The sequence below is a fragment of the Rhinolophus sinicus genome, linkage group LG06, assembly GCF_036562045.2.
Source record: "Rhinolophus sinicus isolate RSC01 linkage group LG06, ASM3656204v1, whole genome shotgun sequence".
NCBI classification, from domain to species: domain Eukaryota; kingdom Metazoa; phylum Chordata; class Mammalia; order Chiroptera; family Rhinolophidae; genus Rhinolophus; species Rhinolophus sinicus.
Genome location: NC_133756.1, coordinates 82,286,836 through 82,310,632, shown reverse-complemented (window position 1 = coordinate 82,310,632; position 23,797 = coordinate 82,286,836). Strand labels below are relative to the sequence as shown.

The following is a 23,797-nucleotide window of genomic DNA, read 5'->3' as shown; positions in this document are numbered from 1 at the left end:
TTGAGTGTATTTCTATCTCCTTTTCAAGATTCTACATTCCTTGAGAAGAACAATTCTGTTTTACTCATCACTAGATTTGCACCACCCAAAACTAGTGATTGCTGATTACTGAATGCGTATTTTGTGCCAAGTACTGTGTTGATTGCTGTCAAGTGCATGTCTCACTTAAGCCTTACCAATGAGTAAAAAGCATTATAGTTGCAGACTTATGAAGGAGAAAATCAGGGCTTACAGACATTGTTGTCCAAGATCCCACAGCTATCAAGTAGAAGAGCTGAGATTTGAAGCCAGATCTGACTGGTTCTAAAGTCCGTGCTCTTAGCCACGGGGTTTTATTGATCTGTTTAGTGAGTGGTCAGTGAGAATCTGTTGCGTTATCATTGGAAACTGTAGGGGTTAATGTGTAGACACTACCCAACAGAGGTCAACCACAAACCTCCAATTTGACAGTTGGATGCTTTTTATGATGTAAGTCTCTTTGATATAGTATTTAATTTCTTACTTCTGCTTGGCCAAAGTGGAGATTAAGGTCAGTTTGCCTTCTGAGAGTTCACAGAAGTGTGAGGTCTGAGAAGGTTGTAGGTCAACATTTTCCTGAGTTTGTTAGAGGCATTGGGGCAAGCCTGGAAATTGGCGTTGCAAATGGTAGGTCTTTCTGTGGCCAGCTCTGCAAGTAGGTGAGGTGAGTGTTGGTGGTTGAGGTGAGGCGAGGTGAGTGAGGTGGTGTGGGGTGGTTGAGATGGACTAAGAAATGACTAGGAATGGCTTTCTCCTGGCAATCCCATGGGTGAATCACATGCCCAAGTCCTGAAGATCCTTCCCCACCTACCTGTGCCCTTTCAATTGAAGTCAGAGTTGGGGAGATGGGAGAAGGTTGAGGGAGAATGAAGGAGGAAGAGGGCAGAGCAGGCAGGAGAGGAGGTGCAAGGGGAGGGTGGGGTCCCTGGAGCAGGATGCCTGTGTAAAAGCAGCAGGAGGCAGAACGGAAGTTCCCAGAGAAGAGCAAGAGCACCCACGCCCCCTCCTCTCAACTTTGTCACATTGTCACAGGAGCATCTTCCAGCTGCCAGGCACTGTGCAGCATTGTTCAGGCTGCTATAGGAGGGCAGTCAGACCCTCCAAACCCAGACAGAAGCCCTGGCCATGCTCAGCTGTCCACATTGACTGCCCGCGTATCTCAAGTGCCCCTGGTTCTACTTTCTCTGCTCCTGCTGGCATTCAGGGTGGCACAAATTCCTCTATCATGGCTGGGCAGGTCACTGGGGAGAATGGGACTGAAATGGAAGGGGGAGTTTGTGACAGAAAAAGGGCGTGAGGAAAAGGCCATCTGAGGGAGCACATATGTGTGAGGTTTGGAGACCCCAAGTGTGCTGAGGGTGTGTGAGAGCACAGAGGGTTCTGCGAGGAAAGCGGTAGGGAGCAAGGAGCTGGCATTGCAGAGAGGCTGCGTGCGGGAGTGCTGAGAGACACGCGCAGACAGTGTGTGGCGGAGGTGCGGTGAGTGGGGGAATGTGACCTGGAGGTGTTTGTGAGATGGAGCAGATGTAGGAAAGGAGTGTGCGTGTGCCTTACTGTGGAAGGAAGCAAAGCAAAATGACAAGGCAGCTGAAATTATAACAAGGGGCCAGAAAAGAAGGAACGAGGTCCAGATTCTACCCATAAGTGATTAGAGTGGTATGAAATTCCCTTGGGAAGAGGGGAGGCAGAGGTCAACACGTGTGTGTGTGTGTGTGTGCGCGCGCGCGCACATGTGTGTACACACACATGCTCATAAGGCTGTTCTGGATTTACAAAAGGTTCTTTTCTCCAAATACCTCAGAGTGTTTCATAGCTTCTGCCTGGGTTGGGAAGTGAGAAAAGGACAGAAAAATGGAGGCTCAGGTAGGGGTCCCACGGCTTCAGGGGCAGCCTGATGTGAACTCGGTGCCCTCACACAGACCACCTCCTGACCACTGCACGGCCTGTCGCCCAAGTCCCCTCATCTTCACAGAGAAACCACACACCACAGGGTCATGGCCATGATTGCTCAGTGGAATCCCCTGACTTAGAGAAAAACAGCAAAGACCCTCCTCTCCCCGCAAAAGTTTGAGAGTTTAGGCTCATTTTTCCTGCTAACAGTGGGGAGATAAGGATCAAATACCAAGGATGTTTCCAGAAGCATCTACAATTCCTCTTGCTTCACACAGGCAGAATTAGCGAAGTCCTCCCTGGCTGAGGGATGTAGATTGATTGCCTGGTTTTATTAAGGACAAAGTGCTTTTTGATAGTGTGAGGCAAGCGGCTCCCCAGGGCGGGGATTCCGGCTCTGAGCTCCCTGAGCATCGATCGCCAGGGCTTCCCTGTCTGGTGCTGAGCTGAGCATGGGCTTTGGCAAGCGATAAAGAAGCTATGATCCTTAAAGGAAAGAACTCCAGGGAGATGCTGGGCAGACCAACACTGGGCACTGCTCTCGGTAGCCTTTCCTACATGTAACCTGGAGGGACTACCATGGTGGCGAAATCTTTGCTGACCTACTGGGTGCCAGTTCCCACACTGGTTGCTTTACACGTATCACCTGACTTACCCTTGACACAAAACATAACAGGTATGGCAGCCTTTATGACTCATTTTGTCTATCAGGAAAATGAACTACAGTGAGGCCAGATAAACTCATCAAGGCCATTATAATTATGACATAGATCCCAGATTCACACTGGGTTTGGTCTGACACTAAAACTCAGGCTCTTAACCTTGTCCTCCATGACCTGTGGTCCATTTCCTGCTATAGGGCCAGATGGACACTGTCCTTCTGACATGGTTCCTAGGGGCCTATTATACAGACTCCTAAGAGTGTAAATGGGTAGACTCACCCAGTAGGAATGTCTGTGTGTGACTTAACAGAATTCAAGGTTATTCTGGGCTTCCAAGGCCATCAAGGCAGGCTTTATGTCTGGGGATTTAGAAGCCATTGATATGGTACCAAGTTACCGTGAGGTTTATTGCTCTTTCAGCTTCTCTGATGCATCTTTCTTCTTCTACAATCAGTTCCCGTGTTATTCACACCAATGTTGTGGGGGGAGTGGGCAGGAAAAGAACCTCTAGCACAGGTGAGGAAACTGGAGCCTAGAGAGGTGAAGTGACTTGCACAAAGTCACACAGTCCCTCAGATTTGGAATTGGAACCCAGGTTTTCTGCCCACAGGACTTTTTCCTACATGGTATATGTGGTGTCCTCCTTTGTAAGCCACAAACAGGTTATACAGAAGCAGGTGGAAGTTAAGTAACAGAAATAAATTGTTTGATATGACTATTCAGATAGAATTGCCAACCTGCAGATCAAAGTCAACGGGAAGTCACATGATCTCAGGAGCAGATCATGAGCTTCTCATGACTGGGTGATCTGGGGCCATTCAGGAGGAGGCCACTGTTTTAGATGACAGTGTTTTTGAATCCTCCATCTGAGAGTCCCATACCCCTCTGACTATGAATCCTTCCTGCCTCCCCTTCACAGAAGGAACGATGGAAACCAAGAGTGGAGGCAGGGTGTGTGGGAACCGGGCCCGAGCCTGTGATCAGGGGGTTCTGGGAGGGCTACACAGGGGCAAGACTCACTCTTGACAGTGAGGAACATGGACTTGCTGATGTCGGTGCCCACGCCGTTGCTGGCCTGGCAGAGGTAGTAGCCGATGTCCTCCTCCAGGACGTGGCGGATCAGCAGGGAGCTGTTGGGCAGAATCTGAATGCGGCCGGTGAGGGGCACTGGGTGGTACTGCTGGGGGTTCCCGCTTCCTGGAAGGAGGCAGCAGTTAGGAGTGCTGCTGCCAAGGCTAGGGAGTGAGCTGGGTGGATTGGAATGCCCCAAGGAATGGCCTCGATACCTTTCTCTTGCCCAAGTAGGGCCATTTTGTAGTACCCCCAAAGTGCTAGGAGCCCACACAGCTCCTGTTTCCTGGGCAACAGGAAAGACCCTCATGGAGAGCTGGTCCTGCCCCAGCTCTGCATAAGGAGATGGAGTTGGGGGCCTCAGCTCAATGCCCACCTTGGCACTGAGCTTCTTTGGGGTAAATTCCTCCAAGAGGACGAAAGAGTTGTGTTTGAGCCACTTGGCAACAGGCAAAGGGAAGACAGCCCTCAACTGGCAATTGCCTGGTCTTAGGCAGCCAGGCCTGGGAAGAAGGACCACCATCCTCCAAGGGGAGGCTTTGGACACCTCCTTCCACTCCCCTAATGTCAGCCCTGGACACGATCTAGACAAGAGGTTGGCATGGGGCTTAGTTAGATACCAAAAGCATCCTTGGGATTAAATTGGTCTCCAACAACCCAGAATAATTGGTGAGAAGTAGGGTTTCATGTGGCTCAGGGACCCCAAGAGCAAGGGGCGGAGGGTGGGGGTGGGGAGAGCAGAGCACTCTGCGTTCTAGAGCAGGAGGGGGGAGTGGAGAGGTGACTCTGTGGCAGCAAGAGGAAACTCAGTCAGTGTTACAGTTGTCCCTGACCCACAGACCCCCCAGATCAGGTATAGCCGGGGTCTCCTTAAAACTCAGAACCCAGGGTTCCCACCCAGGGGTCGGGGTTGTGTGTAGGGACCAGACCCAACTCTTACCAGCATCCTCCCCTCCCCATCCCTGGCCACTCAGAGTTGCTGGCTGACCAGGGGCTTACCCTTGGCATGCTTCCACATGACCTTGGGCGGGGGGTAGCCGTCCACAGAACAGTTGAGCACACCAGCTTTGCCGTAGATGCCATCCTGGTTGTTAGGCTGCACCACAAATCGAGGGGGCACTGCAGAAAGGAGGAAAGTGGCAGAAATAGATCACCAGTCTCGGATAGGTCTTCTGGGGCTTTGGGCACCTTCCATGCAACGTCAGCTAAAGTCGGGACCAGGCAGCCCCCAAAACCGAGATGCTGAGAGTTTTTTCTGAGGGCTGGGTTGGGAGTTGGGAGTTCTGAGTTCCAGTTCTGATTTTGCCAGTGACTAACTGAGCAAGTGTCTTCCCCTCACAGAGCCTCGGTTTCCTGGCCTGGAAAGTAAGAGGTTTGAACCTTTTCGTCTTCAAGGCACCTGCCAGAGCCACCCTTCCATAAGCCTGTGATTTAAACCTGAAATCTAGAGAGACTTTTAGCAGCAGACAGAGCTGGACTCTCCCTTCCCCCCCACGGGCCTGTCTCCACTCACCACGCACGATAAGCTGCCGCTCCCGGCTCACGGTGGCCGCTGCGTTGCTGGCAATGCACGTGTAGTTGCCGTTGTGCTTGAGGGACACGCTGGAGATCTGCAGGGAGCTCATGAACTCCTTGCTCTCGATGGTCACACCTGAGCCTGAGATGATCACCTGCCCATCCTTCCTCCAGGTGATGCGGATGGGCATGTCCCCTGAGGACACCACACAGGGGATGTAGAGCAGCTGGCCGATGGAGGCGGGTGGGAACTCGAATGGCTGGATCAGAGGGGGCACTGGGAGGGCAAGGGGAATGCTGCTGTCAGGCCCCCTACCTCCCCCAGCCTGGCCAGCAGCACTGCCTCACCTGCCTCACCCTTGAGTTCCTCCCTATCCTGGGGTAGGCTGTGAATAGAGTTCCCTCGGGGTACTGGTGCCTTATTCTCTTGTACATGCAGAATGTCTTGGGGTGCCCTGCCATTGTCCCCTGACTCCCGTCCCCCTTCCCACACCGGCCTGGACCTACTGTCTCTGTTCAGGGCTTTTTACTGGCCTGCATTAATCCTGACCTTCAGATTTGTCCTAGAACTTGAATGGTGATGCTTCCTGTGCCTCTCAACTCACATCTGACTGCTCAGCTTTCACCCCCATTTCCCTGTCATTCCTCAGCTCCCCTACGCCCACTGTCTCATCCCAGTGATGCATCTCACAGCTCTCTGGGGGCCGGGGTCGGTTGACACGGTGTGCCCCTGATGTGGCTGGGGAGGAAGGCTGAGACTCACCCCCATGCATGCCCTGCAGCTGCTTGCCTAGAATCAGGGTGCTGTACTCTGGTCTCCTCCTGCAGAGGCCCCACCACCCACCCAGCCCTTTCCATTGTCATCAAGTAACATTAGGACAGGCTGGTGGAAGCTCCCGGACTGGTTGTGTCAGTTGCTATATCCCACACACCATCCACTGAATCCTCCCACCAGTGACGCGATGTGAGCTTAAACTCTCTCCATTTTAAAGATGGGAAAACGGAGGTCCAGAGCTAAGAAGTAATTTGCCCTAGGTTGCCCAGCTCATAAGAGGTGACAGTGTGATTTGAGACCTAATCTGTCTTCCAACTCCAAGCTTTCTCCCTCATGCTGCCTGGTTGCCTCTCTAAGAGAGTCCCAAACAAGCCTAGAACAGAGATCCTTTTGTTTTGTAAATGAGCTCCCCTTGGGTGGTAGGAAAGAGCAGAGAGCGTGCCCTGTTGTCTTTGAGATAACCCATTGGTTAGACTCATCTGGCTAAGCATCATCACACAGCCTCCCTCCCCACAGAGATGCAGCTTGCCCTCCCCTCCCCCCCCACACATCTCAGCCCCTGGGGGTGGGGGAGGGTTATCTGGAGCCTGAGCGGCTGTGGCTCCTTTATCGGCTCTGGCTAGAGCAGCAGCCATTATCTTTATGATAACTCAATTAGGCCACAGCGACTTCCCCAGCAAGTGAGGGGAGAAGACAGGGAAGGAGACAGACAATTAGCTTAACAAGGATGAGCACCAAGTAGATGAGATCTCCTTTCTGCAGTCAAATAATTAAATTACCAGGCTGTCCACAGTCCTCTGGCCTTCTCCCAGGCACCAGCCCCACCCCTCCTGGGAAGCCTGCTACTCTGTACCCTAGGTGCACCCTGAGTGGCCACGGGGGTGGGGGGGGGGAGTAGGGGGGTGTGAAGGGGGACAGGGGAAGGGGGTTGGGGAAGCTCTGAAGGGAAAAGGATAGGTGGCTTCCTATGCATGCCCAAGTTTCTCCCTGTACCCCAAGGAAATTCAGGGCTCAGTAGGGAGCTGCCCCTGTGGAGTGGCCAGGTGTGGACATGGAAAAACCCTTGGAAGCCCTTTGGATACCTGGGAAAGGTCTTGCTCACCAGCTCCAGGTGGAAGTGACATTTAGGAGGAGCGTTGCCTCTGTGACCTATAGGGTGAGAGCCATACCTCTCAGCAGGGCCCTTAACTGACTTTCCCAATGTCATCTCCTACCTTACCCTTTACTCCAGCCACAGGGGCTCTAGCAGTGCCCATTGCTCCAAGCCTCAGCCCATGCCTGGGTAAGCATAGCTGGGCATTTGTCCTTCTAACCTCCCACCAACGTGTGCTCCTGGCCCAACGGCTGGCTTTTGACCCATCTCATTCCAGATCCACCTGAACCCACATTCAGGTCTTATGTTCAGCCAGGTTTTCTGGGGTTCTGGTCATTGTCTGGATCTCCCCATCCCAATGGCTGGCTGCCTCTGCAATCTGGGTTGGGGCCTCCCCAGTATTCTGAGTGGTTTGCTGAGTCTTGGATATCCAGACAGATTTTTTCTGGAACCCTGACTGCCAAATGTCCATTGCTGAGACTTCCCAGGGATTCTTCTGTTGGGCTCTGCTGAACCAACCTCACCTCCACTTTTTTGGTCCCTAGATCAGATCTAGGCCTCTGGCCTCTTTGGACTTTTTGGTGGAATTGTTGCAGAGGCCCAGATATGCCACCCACTTTGTTTTCTGGGACCCAGCAGAACCAGTTATGGTCTGGTCCTTCCCATGGAGGCCCAAAGCTACAGCCTGGCAAGCCTCCTGGGAAACCCTTCCTCATCCTTTCAGACCCTGCTCCAATGCCACCTCTTCTGTGAAGCCTGCCCCTCCTGCACAGCCCTGTAGGCACCAGGCCCACACCTTGATCATGCGGCAGAGCCGTAGCGTTTGCTTTACCCTTTCCTCGGAGGCTGGGAGCTCCTTTAGAGCAGTAACTTATTTACCCGGCAAATTGTAGGTGTCCAGTAAAATGCTTGTTGGGTAAGTACAGTAAACGAAAGAACATATGTCTGAATATCACATCCTGGGTTGATCTTAGAAGTTTACCTGTGAGGTAGGCAAAGGGTAGGGAGCACAAGGATGGGGGTTCATCTAGGAAAGAGGTGTTTCTATGTTATTCCTCAAGATGCTGCATTGCTGCTGGAATTTTGGAGCTGAGAGCTTCTCCCTTGGTCCTCCCTGGGGGTTAGGCCGTTACTGTCCTAGCACCAGAGTTGGCTTCTTTGACGCAAGAGCCCTATGGAAACGGGGAGTCACAGCAGTGATGGGGGCTGCAGAGGGGATGTGTGGACAAAGCAAGGAGCTGGGCAGTTCTGCCGAGGGAGGAGGGGCTGAGGGGTTGCCAAGTGTGCAGGGCTATGCCCTGGGGATGGATGGTCAAGAAGACATTTCCACTGAGGACAGAGCAAGTGGAGAGCAATAGTTTGAAATTAGGCAGAAAGATTTAGCTCAGGCAAGGGGAAGACTGTCTCTCTGACTAAGAAGGGATTTAGATAATAGAACAAGTTACTAAGGCAAGTTAATTCATTAATTAACTGATTCATCTAATATTTATGAAATGCCTGCTCTGTGAAGGCATTACGCTCCGCGTAGGCTCGGGAATGTAGGAACATGTTTAAAATACAGATAGAATCTCCAGGAGCTTATTTCCTAGGGAAGGGAAGGCATTTCCCTCACTGATTATCGGACAAGCTCCACCTGAATATACAAACGCTGAACTCAGAGCAAAGAGAGGTGTCATCTAGTTGGGTGACTGCAGCTTCATGGAGGAGGTGGCATTAGGGCTAGAGTTAAAGGACACACACATACTTTAAAAAAAGAAAAAATATATACATATGTACACACACACACAAACATGCGCGCGCGCACACACGGGTGAGAGAGAGGGAAAGAACTGAGCCAAGAGGTAGAGGCCAGCTAGGGGCCGTCATTCCCTCTGGCCTTCAAGTACAACACTGGTAGCTATTTGAAAGGTCATTGAAGGAGAGAGTTGCCAGCATCCATCCCAGGGGGTTAGATATTCACCTGGGCCGGACAGAGCTCTCTACAGCACTACTGACCTATGGAAGACAGGTGACCAGACAACTCCCCAGAGATCCAAGGCAGGCTCCTGGCTCCCCTCCACCCTCCACCCCTGTTTTGGGTTGATGGGCAGGTGTGATCAGCGTCCCCTTAGGAATCCTTTGGTGGGTTCTGGAGTAGCATTCCGACAACCCTACTACTGTGTGCACTAGAGGACGGCCTGGAGGGAGAAGAAAGCATAGGGATCCTGGCTCCTTTGCTGGCTTGCTGAATTCTAGGAGGAGTGCTGTGAGTGAGAGAACCAGGCAGGGCAGGGTGTGGGGCTCTGCAGTGTATACATGGGCAGCTGCCTGGATATGGGGCTGCTTTCTAACCTGGGAGTCAGTGGCACCTTCCCCAGTGCTCAGAGGCAGACAGGGCTAGTTGAACGTGTATCTCCATTTCCACCGCTGGGAAAGCATCCTCAGCAGCTGAGGGCTCTGACCACCTCCAGCGGGTGATGACCAGGGACCTCTTCAGTGCTGATTGCAGCCCACAAGGGCTTCCCTCTTGCCCAGGTCCCAGAATTTCCTCAGTACACAGCCTGAATGTAGGGGGCACGAGTGCCATGTCACCCAGGGACTTCTTTCCGGAAGCCCTGCTCTGGCTATAGTCATCTTGGCAAGATGGCAACTCACTCAGCTTAGGGAGGCAGGGTTGGAGCAAAATGCTAGAATGATGAAGATTCTGAAGATACAGTGGCTGAGCCAGTCAATGAGGTGGCCGGTCACCGTAAAGCCCTTATGGCCACTTGTTTGGGAGTGTTGTGCAGAGGAGGGCATGCTGACCACCAGCCTAGCCCATAAACATTTTATGGTATCTCTCATCATCTCTTTGAGACTGAGCCTTTTTATTTACTGCACCTGTTTGGCAGAGATTGGGCACTGTAGGAAGTTGGAGCTTTGCTGCCCAAGCAGCATGCAGATGGGGAAAGAGCCATGCCTGGAAACTAGGACACCTGGGTTCCACACCCTGCTATCTATGCTGATAACCGTGGGCAAGTCGCCTCCTCACCACTACCCGCCTCTGCCCCTGGGGCTCAGCTTCCTCGTCTGCAAAGTGGAGGAGTTGGACCAAATACCCTCTAATGCTGATTTTCCAATGGTAACAAGTCTAGTATTTTAGGAATAATAATAACTTCAGGGTTGTTTTTTTTTTTTTTTTACACAACCCTCTTCTCAGATAGGCCTTCCCTGACTACCTTATTTAAAATTGCAAACCTCTCTCCCTTCCCCTTGGCACTCTCATCTCAACTCCCTATTTGACATGAGACACTTTTTTTGTATTTTTCTGTACTATCATCCATTTCCCCACCAGGATGGGAGCTCCCTGAGGGCTGGGGTTTTTGTCTGTCTTGAGCACAGCTGTGTTCACAGCACAGGGCCTGGAAGTGCCTGGAATACAGTGGGTGCACGTAAATGTCACTGAGTGAATAAATAGATGCTGCTGCTGCTTTATCGTCATCATCGTCATGGCCACCATCATCGTCTTGAGCCCTGTGTGTCCGACAAGGAGGATGCTTGCCACTAGGCTCCTGGCTCCTTCTGAGGAATAGGGCTGTTGGCAGCAGCTTCCTTGGTGCCTCCTCCCCCCAGTACAATTCGGCAATCTGCCGCTGTGGAACCTGTTGTGTCCCCATTCTGGTGGGTTACTTCCAAACCTGCCCTTCTGCCAATAGCAGGCATTTGGCCAGGTGGCTGCCCCTCCCTTAAGCCCTACGATCACTAAGGTGGAAGGGGGCTTCCTCCAAAGGCTCCAGGCACATGTCAAGGACTGGTTTGAGCAGTGAGGGAAGGATGCGTGTGAGGGGGATGTATGGGCAGTGGGAGTGAGGTTGTGTGAGTGAGTGAGTGTGTGTGTGTGTCTTCCGTTTGCTCTCCATAGGGACCTAACACTCTCTCCTGGTCCTGGCTGTACTGAACATAAGCAGAAAGTACCTCATGCCCTTGTTTTGGCTCCAGAGGACCCAAGAGGCTCAGATGTGGGGATGGAGATGTTCCCTCGCTGAGCCAAGGCCAAGCAGCCCCAGTTACAGCCTTGCCTCCTTAGTTAATTAAACATTCTGCCTGCGTGCCCAGAGATGCTTTTATGCTACATTATTCTTCAGCTACAGGGAGTCCTAAAGACACCAAATATAGGTTGAATCCATGTGCCTTCCTTCAGCATCCTCCCAGAAATCTCTTCAGATGCCCAGGGACAAGTGCCCACCTCACTGCAGCCTGGCTCTCCCCTGCCAGTCTGTGTCACATGCACCAAAGCCCAAGCAGCCCTGGAAGCATCCTCACCCTCTCTCCTCTTGGCCCCTTCTACCTTGCTGGGCCACAGCTTGCTCACTTGGGCAATATTTCATATGGCATTATGTGCAGCCACCCTTTGTGACTCAGGAATGTTGCCTTAGGGGAGGATATGGACAAAGGAAACATTTATGACTGCCAGCGTGTGTGTGTGTGTGTATGTGTGTGTGTGTGTGTAAGTGTGGATGGGTTAACGTGTGTGTATTTGTTGCATGTACATGCATATTGTGTGTACCAATGTGTACATACATAGGTGCTCAAGCACACAGGTCTCTGCACCTGTGTGTGCGCACATGTGCATGCATACCTGGTGTGTTCTTCTCTTAGCTCAGTGTTTGAAAAATTCATCAGAAGACAAGCAGTCCCAGAAGGAATGGAGGCAGCAGTTGTTTTTGCAGCTCATGGAGCAGCATGGGTGTTTGCTGCACCCTGCCTACAGCCCTTGGCCCCACAGAGAGATGGGGGCACTTCCAATTGGTCTCATGCTTCTGGTGCTCTGCCCTGCCCCCACCTTGCCCTGTCTACACCCCAGGTCCCCGTTCTCATCTTTTGGGTGGGAAGCACGTCCCAGCCAGGCAGTAGGAGTACAGTCCAGAGTGCTGACCGTGGGCCCATTCCTTCCTAACCCAGAGTCAGGTCCCCTATCCACGCCCAAGGGCACATCCTCTACCCTCCCCCTCGAGTAGCTCTTGGAACAGCACATCAGCTAATCAGGCAGCAGCTCATAATCAGCACTGATGGCTTCTTTGCAAAAGTGCATTCTAATGAGGTGGGGAGAAGGAGCCGGGGAAAGAGGGGGGATGAGGGATCTGAGCTTTCAGAGTGGCTGGGGCACGGGGTCTCAGAGCCGCTCAGACATGCTGCTTCTCGGTCTGGAGAGGAAACAGGTGACTTCACTGCTGCTAGGGCTGGGTTTTCAGACCCTGAGGGTGGAGAAGAGAGAATGTGTATACGTGCGCCTGCACACTGTACACACGCACACTCCTGCTTTATGAATGCCAAGCTTGTGCTGAGTGCTGGTGCCTGGGCTTTGCCCTCTAGGATAACACGCACGCGCTCCTGCATGTACACGCCCCCTTTCCTGGGCTGGGGAGACACCGCTCAGCACAGCACAATCACAACAGGCCCAGCGAGTAGAGTGGCTGAGATCGAATGCATCAGATTCAATTCATTAGGACTGATCACTCCCTGAGTGGGGTTGAATAATTGATGAGCAGAGCAGCTTTCAGGATGTGCTGCGCACTCCGTACTCCGAGGCTCACCGGAGCCGCTATTTATTTATCTTTTTAAGCCAACAAACCCGTCCAAATGCTCACTGGTGCGGGCAGTCTAAGGGAGCAGAGCAAAGGTTAGATGTTTTAATATGTGATGTTTACACCATAAACTCTCGGTCCACAGCTTGTAACAGAAGTGGATACAGGCGGTCCTGATGTCGGGGAGGGGGAAGGCAGGCTGCACTGTATGCCAGGGCCACACAACTAGGGACATGACCTGGGGGTTGGAGGTTTCTGCCAGCACAAGGCCCGTGGGCTGGACAGAGACCTAGGCTTAGAAGACGGCAGCATGGTCCTCAGCTTGGCTGGGTTGCAGCAACTGAGAAGCAGGGAGGCAGATGCAGTACAGGACTCCTCTCTCCTCCCCAGGCCTGAGGTGGCCACAAAGCCACCTCCCAGTTCTCTGGGCTCAAGGCGAGGCTTCCCAGTAAGTCATTCCAACCCAGACTACTATCTCAGTTTCAGTTCAAGAAACACTCGCTGTCTCGCACAGTGACGGGCGGTGGGTGCGCAGGGATGCATATGACAAAGCTCCCGTGGGCTGATGAGGGTGAGCAGGTGACATGGAACACGAGAGAGAAGTACTGACCCTGCGTGCCACTGCTGCTGCTCGGTTTTGCCTGCGCTCCCCAGACGTTTCCACCTACATGAACCATCATCACCACATGCGTGAAGGGGTCAAAACCAAATGCAGGCTGTCTCCCCACGCGTCCTTCTCCAGACTTCTTTCTTCCTGTCCACAAGGCCTCCATTCAATCTTGCTTCAGGACTGTGGGACCCACTGGGGCCTCCCCCTGGTGCCGGGGCCTCTGCAGGCCCAGACCGCTCTGGTTTTTCTTCCTTTCCATGGGCCCCCAGCCAAGGCTGGCTTTCTTCCCCTAGTCTGTGTTGTCCCGTGAGGACATGGAAGGGGGCCTCCCCTCCTCACCGCCCTGGGATGATGCATATGGGCCCTCAGAGTCTCATAGACCCTGTCTCTCTTCCTGACTCTCTCTCAGGTGGTCCCAGAAGCTCCTTATTCCTTTCTGAGGTGGAGTGCTCCTTTTCCCAGCCTATCCTCCCCTGGCTCTGGGTCCTTTTGGGGCAGATAGAAGCTGTCTGGCTTTCACTGACCTCTCCTCAGCCAGGCCTGGCAGGTCCTGCCCCCAGGGCAGCCAGGTCACCCTGTTCTCACCCACTACCCAGTCTCCAGGCCTCCCAGTTCCAAGGAGTGTGTCTGGGAGGTAGCTTCACACATCTGCACTGCCCCAGAACCAAGGGAACATCCGTCATTTACTCATGCATTCATTTATTTACTCATTTATATTCATTCGTTCATTTAATCCGCAGACATTTACTCAATGGTTCCCATGTACCAGGTATGGTGCTAAGTGTCCCTGAATAAAACATAGACCTCATCCAGGCAAGTGTGAAGGGCCTGGGAGGCAGGAGGTTTTTAAACACCAGAAGGTACTTTCCAGGCCTCAAGCAGCATTAGCAGTTGGAAGATCCTTGCCAATCCTGTAAGAGCAGCCTGAGCCAGCCAATCTGTATCACAGAAGGGAGACAGGGCACCCAGGGTATGCTCCCTCCACCCAGCATCCTGTTGCTGCTATTCTCTGGCTCCTGCCCCTGACTTCTTCTTGTCAGTCTCTAGTGGGCCTCTGCTGAATTCTTGTTGGCACCATGCTGAAGTCAGGGGACCTGTGTAGCCTGCCACCCCTGTCCTGGGCCTCTTGCCCAGAAGGTGACCTGGCTCCTCTTTGTATGTCACTGGCCCCTCCTGCCCCTGGGGTCAAGTGCTGCCTTGTCCTGCAGCCTACGGAGTGAACCTGAATGTAGAGGTACTCATGGCCTTCTCGTGTCCCCCCACAATCTCCCACTCAGCCCTCTTTCTCTCTCAAACACCACGCCGAGGCCCTCTCGTCCTTGGCCCTCCACGCACTCAGGATGACCTGCTGCTTTCTGAGCAGCTGGCTGGATAAGAACCCACACTGTGGGCGACCAGGGCGGCACTGGTTCCGGGGGAGGCCTACCTTTGACAGCTACGTGGACACTCTGGCTGATGGAGAGCTGGGGCTGGATGAGGACACTGCATAGGTACTCCCCCTCATCCATGCCCTTCTGCACGTCAGTCAGCTTGAGGGTCCCATTTTCAAACACCACCTGGCGGTGGTTGTCGGGCAGCAGCAGGGCTTCCTTGTACCACTTGATGGAGTAGTAGGGGTAGCCGATGACCCTACAGTTAATAAGGGTGTCCCTCCCGGCGACAGCTGTGATGTTCCTCATGGCGCGGATGCTGGGGGGCCCTGGGCAGGAGTCAGGAGGGAGGAGGAGGAGGAGAGGGGGGCAAGTGGTGCGGTTAGCCAGGGACAGCCAGGCGCTACCCTGCGATGCTCTTCTCAGTTGCTTGGCCTCTGAAACTATCCGGGAATGGAAATTTGGTGGCAGGCCTCGGGTGGCTTTTATTACAAGGCTAAAGGTAGAGGCTGGAACTGGGGGCACCTGTGGTCTCTCCAGGACTCTCTGTTACTAGCTTCAAATAGTTGCAAACAGACATGTGCCATTCATGCCTGGGGCAAGAATCCATTCCCCTAGTGGAAGTGGGTATGTGAGCAAACTGAAGCCTCACTAAGAAATGACCGAGATTTGGGAGGCAAGTCCTCATTTATGAGGAAATCAAGATGTTTGGGTTAAAATGGAAATGTGGAGATTTTGTTATTTTCATTCAATTCCTCATAATGGTCTTGTACCCAAAAGGATGTTATATACATTAAATGTTTAAAGGACAATAAAAAGGTCTTTATTGAGTGAACTGATGATTTTCTTTCAACATGTGTTTTGTGGGCCCCTGAGAAGGGACTATAAAAGGGGAGCTCTGCTCTCACTGGCTGGGGAAAAAGAGTGTCATCAGCTGGGTCAGCTCAACAGATGGCAATGTGGGGGCTGTAAAGGGGCTCGGAGGCCACCAGTCAGGGCAGTGCTGGAGGGGGCACAAGAAACTCCAGGCTTCCGGTTCCCCACCCAGTAGATGAGGGGCTGGATCAGGGACTCTCCCAGGACCCTGCAGCTTAACCGCTTCCAATTCAGAGGAGAGGGCAGGAGGGTGGCCAAATGGAGGGCACGTTTCTCACGTGGAGTTGGAGACCTCGCACAGGTGAATTTAGCATGAACACCCTGCTCCCCTTCCCTGCCCCAGGGCAGCTACCAGCGCTGCTGGACCAGTGCCCTTCCTCTTCTAACCTTGCTCTTCCTCAGTCATTGGGTCAGGGGTCACTGTAGGGTCAGATAAAGACCAATTTGACCTCACAGGGCTGCAAAGAGCTTCAGAGGAGATTGTTCTCCCCGTAGTGATTTAGAGAACTGAAACGAGGGGGTTGATCACTTTGAGGACTCCTTCCCATGTAGCTGCCTGCCGTGGGGCACCCCACACAGCCTGAGCCTCCCACTCTCGATGGCTTGAGACTTAAGGTGGGGCGAGGAGGAGAATGGAGAATTGGGGGAAGATGATGCTCTGGCTCCTGCTGCTTACGCCTCCTGGAGTATTTGGGGGATGGCTCAGTGGCGGGACACTGGGAGCACAGCTTTGGTGGACACACCTATTATCGGTCAGCCTAGCCATACTGCCCTGCCCTGTCCTTGTCTTTGCAAGGCCCTGATTGGGCGGGTGGATGCTAGCTGGGTACTTAGTGTACCTGGGGCCAGAGATATTTGCTGGGAAGAAGGGGCGGGGTGGGGGGGGTCAGGTCAGATTGCAGGAGATGAGACAGGAGAAGAGGAGGGTGTGGGAATGCCAAGGCAGTGAACTGTACCACACACACACACACACACACACACACACACACACACACACACACACCATTGGATGATGGGACTATGGAAAGCAGGGGGGAGGGCGGGAAGGGGCAGGGAAGGGGAAGAAAGAGGAGAGAGACCTCTACTAAAATCAAAATGATAATAAGTACTAATCACCACAAGAATAATGGTAACCACAGAGATGGCAAAGGAACTCAAAAGCCTATTCTGATATTTAAATGTAGACAGGCACCTCTTACGTTTATTCGCGCCTGATATTCAGCACTGCCCACCGAGTTCCGCGCTGTGCACCGGTACACACCCCCGTCGCGGATCTGGGGGCCCGTGACGTTCATGTGGCTGATGGTGGTGCCGTCGGACATGGTGTACTGGTTGGTGCGGTGGCTTCCATCCCGCACGATGGGCTCATCGTCCAGGGCCCAGGTGACAGTGGGGGGTGGGGCACCCTTGGCCGCACACATCAGTGAGAACTGCTCCCCAGGGTTGACCACCTTCTCGCTGAAGGAGGAGATGATGCGGGGCGTGCCGTCTGCAGGGAGTGAGGAGCCCCCTTCAGAGTCACCCAGCCACTGAGTGACCATCCCACCAGGCCATACCACCCACCAGGGGAGGAGGGAAAGCAGTGGCCATAATAATATAAAGAACTTTCTTGTACATGAATTCATGTGCTATCTGCAAAACCCTGTGAGGTGCCAATCACCACTTCATATGAATTAAGACTCCTCCCTCAACCATATGAATCCTCCCTCAACCCCTTTAGCTGTGTCTTTCGGCAAGTTACTTAACCTCTCTGAGCCTTTCCATCTCTTATCCACGGAGGATGGTGATAATGGGGATAATGAGCATAAATTCTTCATACGAATGTTGTGAGTATTAACTGAATTAATGCATTAAAGATGCTTAGCACAGTGCTTTGGGAGTGCTTAATTAATATTACTCCTCTCAACTTTTCCTTTCCTACTTCTTTTTCGTCCCTTTGTTAATAAAGATGGAGGCTCAGAGGTTAACTGTAGGTAAAGCCAGGACCTGACCAGGCTGGACCTGTGGAGTCTGATTTCAGTGCTCATTCTGGCAGGAGGGGGTGGTGGTGCTGTAGCAAAGCCTGGAGCAAACAGCCGGAAGTTTGAGCTTAAATTGCAAGCTGCCTGGTCCTGGTGTTGCGGCTCTGTGACCAGGTCTTAGTCTTGGCTAAAAGAGTAACCTCGGACAGGACAACGAACCCCGGTGCCCCAGCTTCCTCCATGAAACATGGGGGATGTAATTGTTGACCCTGGCCATCCTTTTACATAGGATTGTTTAAAGGATTAAAATAGGTGTTAAGTACTTAAAAAAAAGAAAGCAAGGCAAATGTAACAGGGCATTCCACATCCCACCCACATTTCACACCAAAATGCTGATGTTGATCCAACACTTGGCCAGTCTGCCAGCCCCTGTCCATTTCTGGGGAGTCCCTTGTCTGAAACCGGGGGAGAGCCTGGTGCCTGGCCAAGTCTGGGACTGCCCACCAGGTCACTGCCTTGGCCCCTCCTCTGCCTCTTCCCGTGCCCTCCATTTCTGGCTGCCCCTCCCACACCACTCTCTGCCCCTCCCACCAGCCTCATTTTCCACATCCCTGCTCTGACCTGCCAGTCACTTGATCTTGGGCAAGTGACCCTAAGCCTCAATTGCCTCAACTGCAAAACAGGTAACATTAAAAAAAAGTATTTCTACACAGGGCCCTTGGAGGATTAAATAAAACAGGCATCTGCCTAGTGTGTAGGAAGTACTGGATAAATGCCTCCTATCAGGAGGGGATGGAGGGGGCCTGGGGTCGAGCTCTTCCTGGCCGGGCTTTGGGAGTCCTGAACCCACCCCTCTGTCCTGGCTGCCCCAGCTCACCCTCAAGCACAATGATGGCAAAGTCCTGGGCGGTCTGGGCCTTGCGGGTGGCGAAGCACTGGTAGGCCCCTGAGTGGCTCTTCTGGGCCGAGGTGATGAGCAGGGTCTCGTTGCTGAGCCCGCGGATGGAGATGGCCTCGTCGGGCAACACCAGCTCGGTGTTGCGGTACCAGCGGATGGTAAACTCAGGGGAGCCCATCAGGGCGCAGGAGAGGATGACCGTGCTGCCAATGCCGGTCTTCAGCTTCTTTGGTGTGAGGGTCACATGAAGGGGGTCTGGGCCGGGCCGGCGGGACATAGGGTAAATTGGGGGAAAAGAAAAGGAAAAGGTCTTAGTGTGGGTGGAGCATGGTTGGAGGGAGGCTGTGGGCATAAGAGGCCCTGGGAGTCAAGAGGCCCAGGTTCAGTCTGCAGCCTCCTTGAGGAGGCTGGGGCGGGGCCTGGGCCTGGTGAATTCCCTTCTCTAGGTCTCAGTTTATGTACATATCTGTTAAATGGCAGGGTCGAGCCAGGAGATCTCGCTGCACCTCTTGTTCTGATGGTCTGAGCATTCTTGATGTGTGTCCCTTTGCTCAAGTGGGGCTGTGAAGCTCTCTTCAGCTCCAAAGTTGGATGGGAGCTTGACTGGCTCATCATCCTTCCTGTCACCCACCCCAGACAGCAGGGAGGCACCCTGGGCCCAGCCACTCATCTTCCATACCCGTACAGATAACCAACTGCTGCCTTCTGCTGCTGGTCTGACTTCCTTTACATGCATCACTCGATCTGTGATCTCCGCTCATCACCCCCACGCCCACTGCTCTGCTGTAGGCCCACAGCTCCGGCCTGGACTGAGGTAGCACCCTCCTCTCTGCCACCCTTTTCCCTGCATCCCTCCATCTGTCCTCCATGCTGCAGCTGATGACTGCCCTGCTCAGAACTTCCACGGCACAACTTGTTCCACCAGAACAACTTGGTGTGGCATTCGAGGGCATCAGGGTCCTGGGGGGCCTGCCTTCTCTTCTCAGGGACACAGTTTCTAGAGCAGCAGCCTGCCCATGTTTCCTGCATACCCTGGGCTACTTTTTGCTCCAAGGCCTCTGCCTAGAGTGCTCTTTGCCCTTTTTATCTAATTCCTACTCATCCTCCACACTGAGCTCAGGTGTCATCTCTTCCAGGAAGCCTTCCTGGACACCACTCCCCTCCCAGGCTGGGTTAAGGATCCTTCTTCTGGACTTCCATGTATGTAACTAACACCAGGCTAAGTACACAATCTTTAATCACTTCTTTGTGTCTGTCTTTCCCTCTGGACTGTGAGCCACTTGAGAACAGGTGGTGTCTCTAATCTGTATACCCCTACACTGCCTGTATCATACTTATTGATTTTTCTCACTGGCTGCCTGGTTACCAACCCCAAGTCGGCCTCTCTCCTGTTCTCCATGGACGTGGGGTTCTAGAAAGGCGGCTGAGGCCTGCAGGAGCCTGAGACCCCCAATGAAGCAACCTGTCAGAGATGGGGGACTTCAGGCCTGTCTGGGTGGGTGCATGCGTCTGCTCATGCTCAGCTCTCCCTACTTGTTCCCAGAGCCTCTGTCTGCTGCCTAGGAAATGTCAGTGCACAATGAGGCTTGGGGCAGTCACTAGCCAGGGCTCCCAGGGTTTGGCCACCCAGCTGCCCTATCCTCACTGCTCCTGCTCAGGCTTGGCAGCATGATGGGTGGGAGGCCTGGTTGCAGAATTAGGGGGTCGGTTATGAAAAGCATTGGTTTCCTCTCCACAAACCTGGCTAGAGGGGCTGTCAGAGAGGATGGAAGAGAGAGAAAACCGTGTCACTTCCCTTTGAGCTCAGTTGTACAGCCAGCCCCACTGGGGATGGTGGGAGCTGAGGATCAGAGCAGGATCAGGTGTACTTAGGCGTACAGGGCCCGTGGGGTGTGTACAACGCTGTAGGCAGTTACTCATTGTGTGTCTGTGTGCACATGCTAGGGTCTGAGCATGTTATGGTGAAAGAATATATGTATCTGTCTATGGGCACCATATTTATATGAGCACATGTGTACAGGGAAGTGGAACTTTCAACATATCTGCCTCTGTGCGTGTGCGTGTGTGTGTGTGTGTGTGTGTGTGTGTGAGTACTTGCTTGCCTGTATGTACTGTGAACACCAAATTACGCTGAGTCAGGTTTGCTAATTTTCCAAGGATTTGGGAGTATGTTCCTGACCTATTCCCTGAGACAGTCTATGTGTGTGTATGTAAATGTGAGTGCAATTGTGTGTGTGTGTGTGTGTGTGTGTATGTAGCAGGAGGGTGGAGAAGAGAGTGAAGGCAATATTAGACCAAACAGTTTTGGATAGTGCTTAGTGCAAGAAGTAGGGTACGAACCCTGGCCCTTTTATCTGCCTGCTCTGCTATCTAGGGCTTGTTTGTACAAGGAGGCCCCCAACCCCCTGAAGCCAGGCTTTCAGCATTTCAACCTAAGCATCTGTGTCATACACTGTCACTCCCAGAGAGAGCATTTCTTGGGGCTCTTTCTGCTCTTCCAGCTTCATAATGAATTCACATGGGGAGGGCCTCTCTCCAGCACTGCAGATACACTCCAACTGTCAGGGCCCCTCAACTGTGGAGAGGAGACTGGGCCCACGTTTGGGCTGAGGCGACAGGGCACCAGGCCCAGAAGGCCAGCCCAGGAGGGATTGGGCTGTGCTGTGCTTCTCTGGTCCACCTGAAGGTCTACAGATCTCTATCTCTGTACTCATGAGATGGGTGGTGTGGTGGCAGAGGGAACCTTTCTGCAGGATGGGGTGGGATTTACCTCTGGATGGCTTCCTTCCACTGTCCAGGTTGAATGACCCTCATGATGCCATCAGGTACAACGTTCAGGGACTCAGGCTATTGCTGCCACATGGGAGTGAGATCCTCAAGGGTCTCCGAATCCCAGCCCCACTACTCCCAACACCTTCCCTGCAGCCCAGAAATCAGGAAACTCAGAGGCAAACTCTGGATGCCAGAGTTAGAAGGGTCTCTTCATTTAATAGATGGGGAAGCTGAGGCTGGGTCACCCCACAGAGGGGCAGGGGTAGGGTGAGGGTAAAGGATGCCCCTGGGTTTCACTAGTCCTTCTCTAGGGTTCTTCCCCTGGCATCGGCCCCTCGGCCTCTTCTTCCCTCCCCACCCAGGGGCTCAGCGGCAGCAGGGGCTTGCTACTAAGGCCTCCTGCTCTCCACATGGCCTCCCTGGACTGCTGTGGCTCTGAGATGGGGAGGAACAGGAAGGACCAGCATTAATACTTGCTGGCACAGCCTGGAAAGGCTGACTTGGTTGTTTATACCCAGTGTCTGACCTGATTGATAATGAGAAATATTGTGAATGTCACCTCTGATGGGATACATATGTCCTCTCTAATGGATTAACATCAGCATTGTTTCCTTCAGTACAGACACTACCTCCTCCCGACACGCCAAGAAACCCTGTGAGCTTGTCACCATCACCTTCATGGTCCCATCTGACCCTGTGACCTCTGGGAGGTAGGAAGGCTGGAATCATTATCCCATTTTACACACAAGGACGCAGAGGTGATGATCATGGTTATGTGATTTGCCCAAAGTCAGTCACTATCTGATAATGCCAGAACCAAAGGCAGGTCTTCTGATTTCAAACCCAGGACTTTTCCCAGGACACCAAACGCCTTCCCTAACCAGGGAATGATCCCCTGGGGCTGGCCAGAGGCAGTGCAGCTGTCCCCATGTCCTTCTCCATCACACTGCGGTGCTCTCAAAGGTTACTTTCAGGGATGGGGCAGAAAGAGGGCTTTTCCCCACTCACCAATGACCGTGAGGGTGCCTGTGGCCTCTGCTGAGCCGAAGGTATTGGTGACCTCACAAATATAGGTGCCACTGTCCTCAGTCCGTAGGTCACTGATGGTCAGCCCTGTGATACGCTTGGTCCAGCGGCTGTCGGCCGGGAGGGGCCGGCCGTCCTTGAGCCAGCGGACGGCAGGGATAGGGTAGCCGGAAGCAGTGCAGGGCAGCTCCATGGTGTGGCCGGCCCACACTTCCTGGGAGTGGAAGCCGTCCAGGATGGTGGGGATCGACTCGGCAGGGTCTGGAAGGCAGAAAGTGTCGGCGGCCCTGATTAGTCTTGGGTGGGGTGAAGTGGGCATGAGGAAGGAAAGGCAACCTGCTGCCCACTGGTGTCCAGAGTGAGCAATACTCAGCGTGGGAGGGCTCATGGTGTCTCCCTGAGCCCAAGACCCTGGCCCAAACTCTCCCACTTGGGCCAGTCAGAGGCTCTGAGAACTATGATGGGGAGCAGGTCTGGAGGAGGAGAGGCCATGCCAGGTGGAGTAGGCTAGAATGACAGACAGACAGACAGACAGACAGACAGACAGACGGGAACGGGAAAGCGAACATCAGGCACAGAAGGAGAGTGTGTGTGCGCTTTATACAGACAGTCCCTGTGGTTTAGCCAAGCCTCAGGAGCAGTGAGTCCCTCGGACATGAGAATCATGACATCTTAGGTTTGTGATTCTTGGTAAGCCTTGGTCTGGGCTTTAGCTTGGCCTGTGGGCCACCCTCCAGAATGGGGGAACGATCTGCCTGCCTTGTCCTGTCTCCTCCCTCCGGCAATCTGGACAGAATCAGAGAAGGCCAGTGCATTTCCGTCAGAGCCCAGACAGATTTGGAAGTTAAGCCTACTGCAAACCACCCCACCCCGACCCCCAACAATTCCCAAACCAAAAGAACCTGTGACTGCAAGATCTGTGGCCCTAAACTGCAGGAGACCCAGCCCCTGTGTGGGAGGATTCACGCCACTTCTGAGTGGTACTCTGGCTGCTCTCTCAGTCTGGTTCTCACCCTAGAAGTCCTCATTGGGCTTCCTGCCCCTTGGTGACCGCCCCCTGCTATAAAACCTCCATAGTACCCCCTCTACTTACATGATACTATCCACACTTATTCTGAATTCCAAGGCCTTCTATGATTAGCCCCAAACAGGCCCTTGGCCTGATCTGTTTACACTACCTCCCTGCACCTCTCATCTCAACCGTTTCCCACTTGTGGCACGCATGTCATCGCACTGTCCTCCTCCTGGATGCCCAGCCAGCCCACTCTGCTTGGCCAACCCCTATTCATCTTTCACAAACCAGCTTACACGTCACCCCTCTGGACGTCTCCCCCAGGCCACTTTCACTGGACTCCCATAGTTACCTTTTTTAAAAATTTTATTTTCAAACAACCTTTTCTTTCTAAATAAAAAATTCAAAAGTGTAATACATACACATGACAAAACTTCCAAAAGTATAGAAGAGTACACAGTGAAAAGAGAGGCTCCCTCACCCCTGTCTCCAGCCACCCCATTTCCCTCCCCAGAAGCACCACTGTCGCTACCTCCCCCATGGCCCTTGCCAGCAGCAGTTAGCACCAGGCCCTATGTTTGCCTCTCTGGAAGACTGTGAGCATCGTGGGTCAGCATTAATCCTTTGCTGTATCTTCTGTGCCTGGCACAGAGCAGGGCCCTCGGCCGAGGAACCATTAATATTTGAGGGAGGATGAACGGGGGC

The 23,797-nt window shown here is 53.1% G+C and overlaps 1 protein-coding gene across 2 annotated transcripts in view; it reads right to left on the bottom strand.

Annotated features, from left to right (window-relative positions):
* Positions 1-23,797, bottom strand: part of DSCAML1 (DS cell adhesion molecule like 1) — a 356,252-nt gene that overhangs the window by 67,361 nt on the left and 265,094 nt on the right. For both annotated transcript variants that reach the window (XM_074335416.1, XM_074335417.1), the window contains 7 exons: positions 22,063-22,341; positions 18,262-18,537; positions 16,616-16,912; positions 14,604-14,876; positions 5,155-5,433; positions 4,641-4,760; positions 3,591-3,767 (listed from right to left, as the gene is read on the bottom strand). In XM_074335416.1, the coding sequence (XP_074191517.1) occupies positions 3,591-3,767; positions 4,641-4,760; positions 5,155-5,433; positions 14,604-14,876; positions 16,616-16,912; positions 18,262-18,537; positions 22,063-22,341 (1,701 nt within the window). The remainder of the gene's footprint in view (positions 1-3,590; positions 3,768-4,640; positions 4,761-5,154; positions 5,434-14,603; positions 14,877-16,615; positions 16,913-18,261; positions 18,538-22,062; positions 22,342-23,797) is intronic.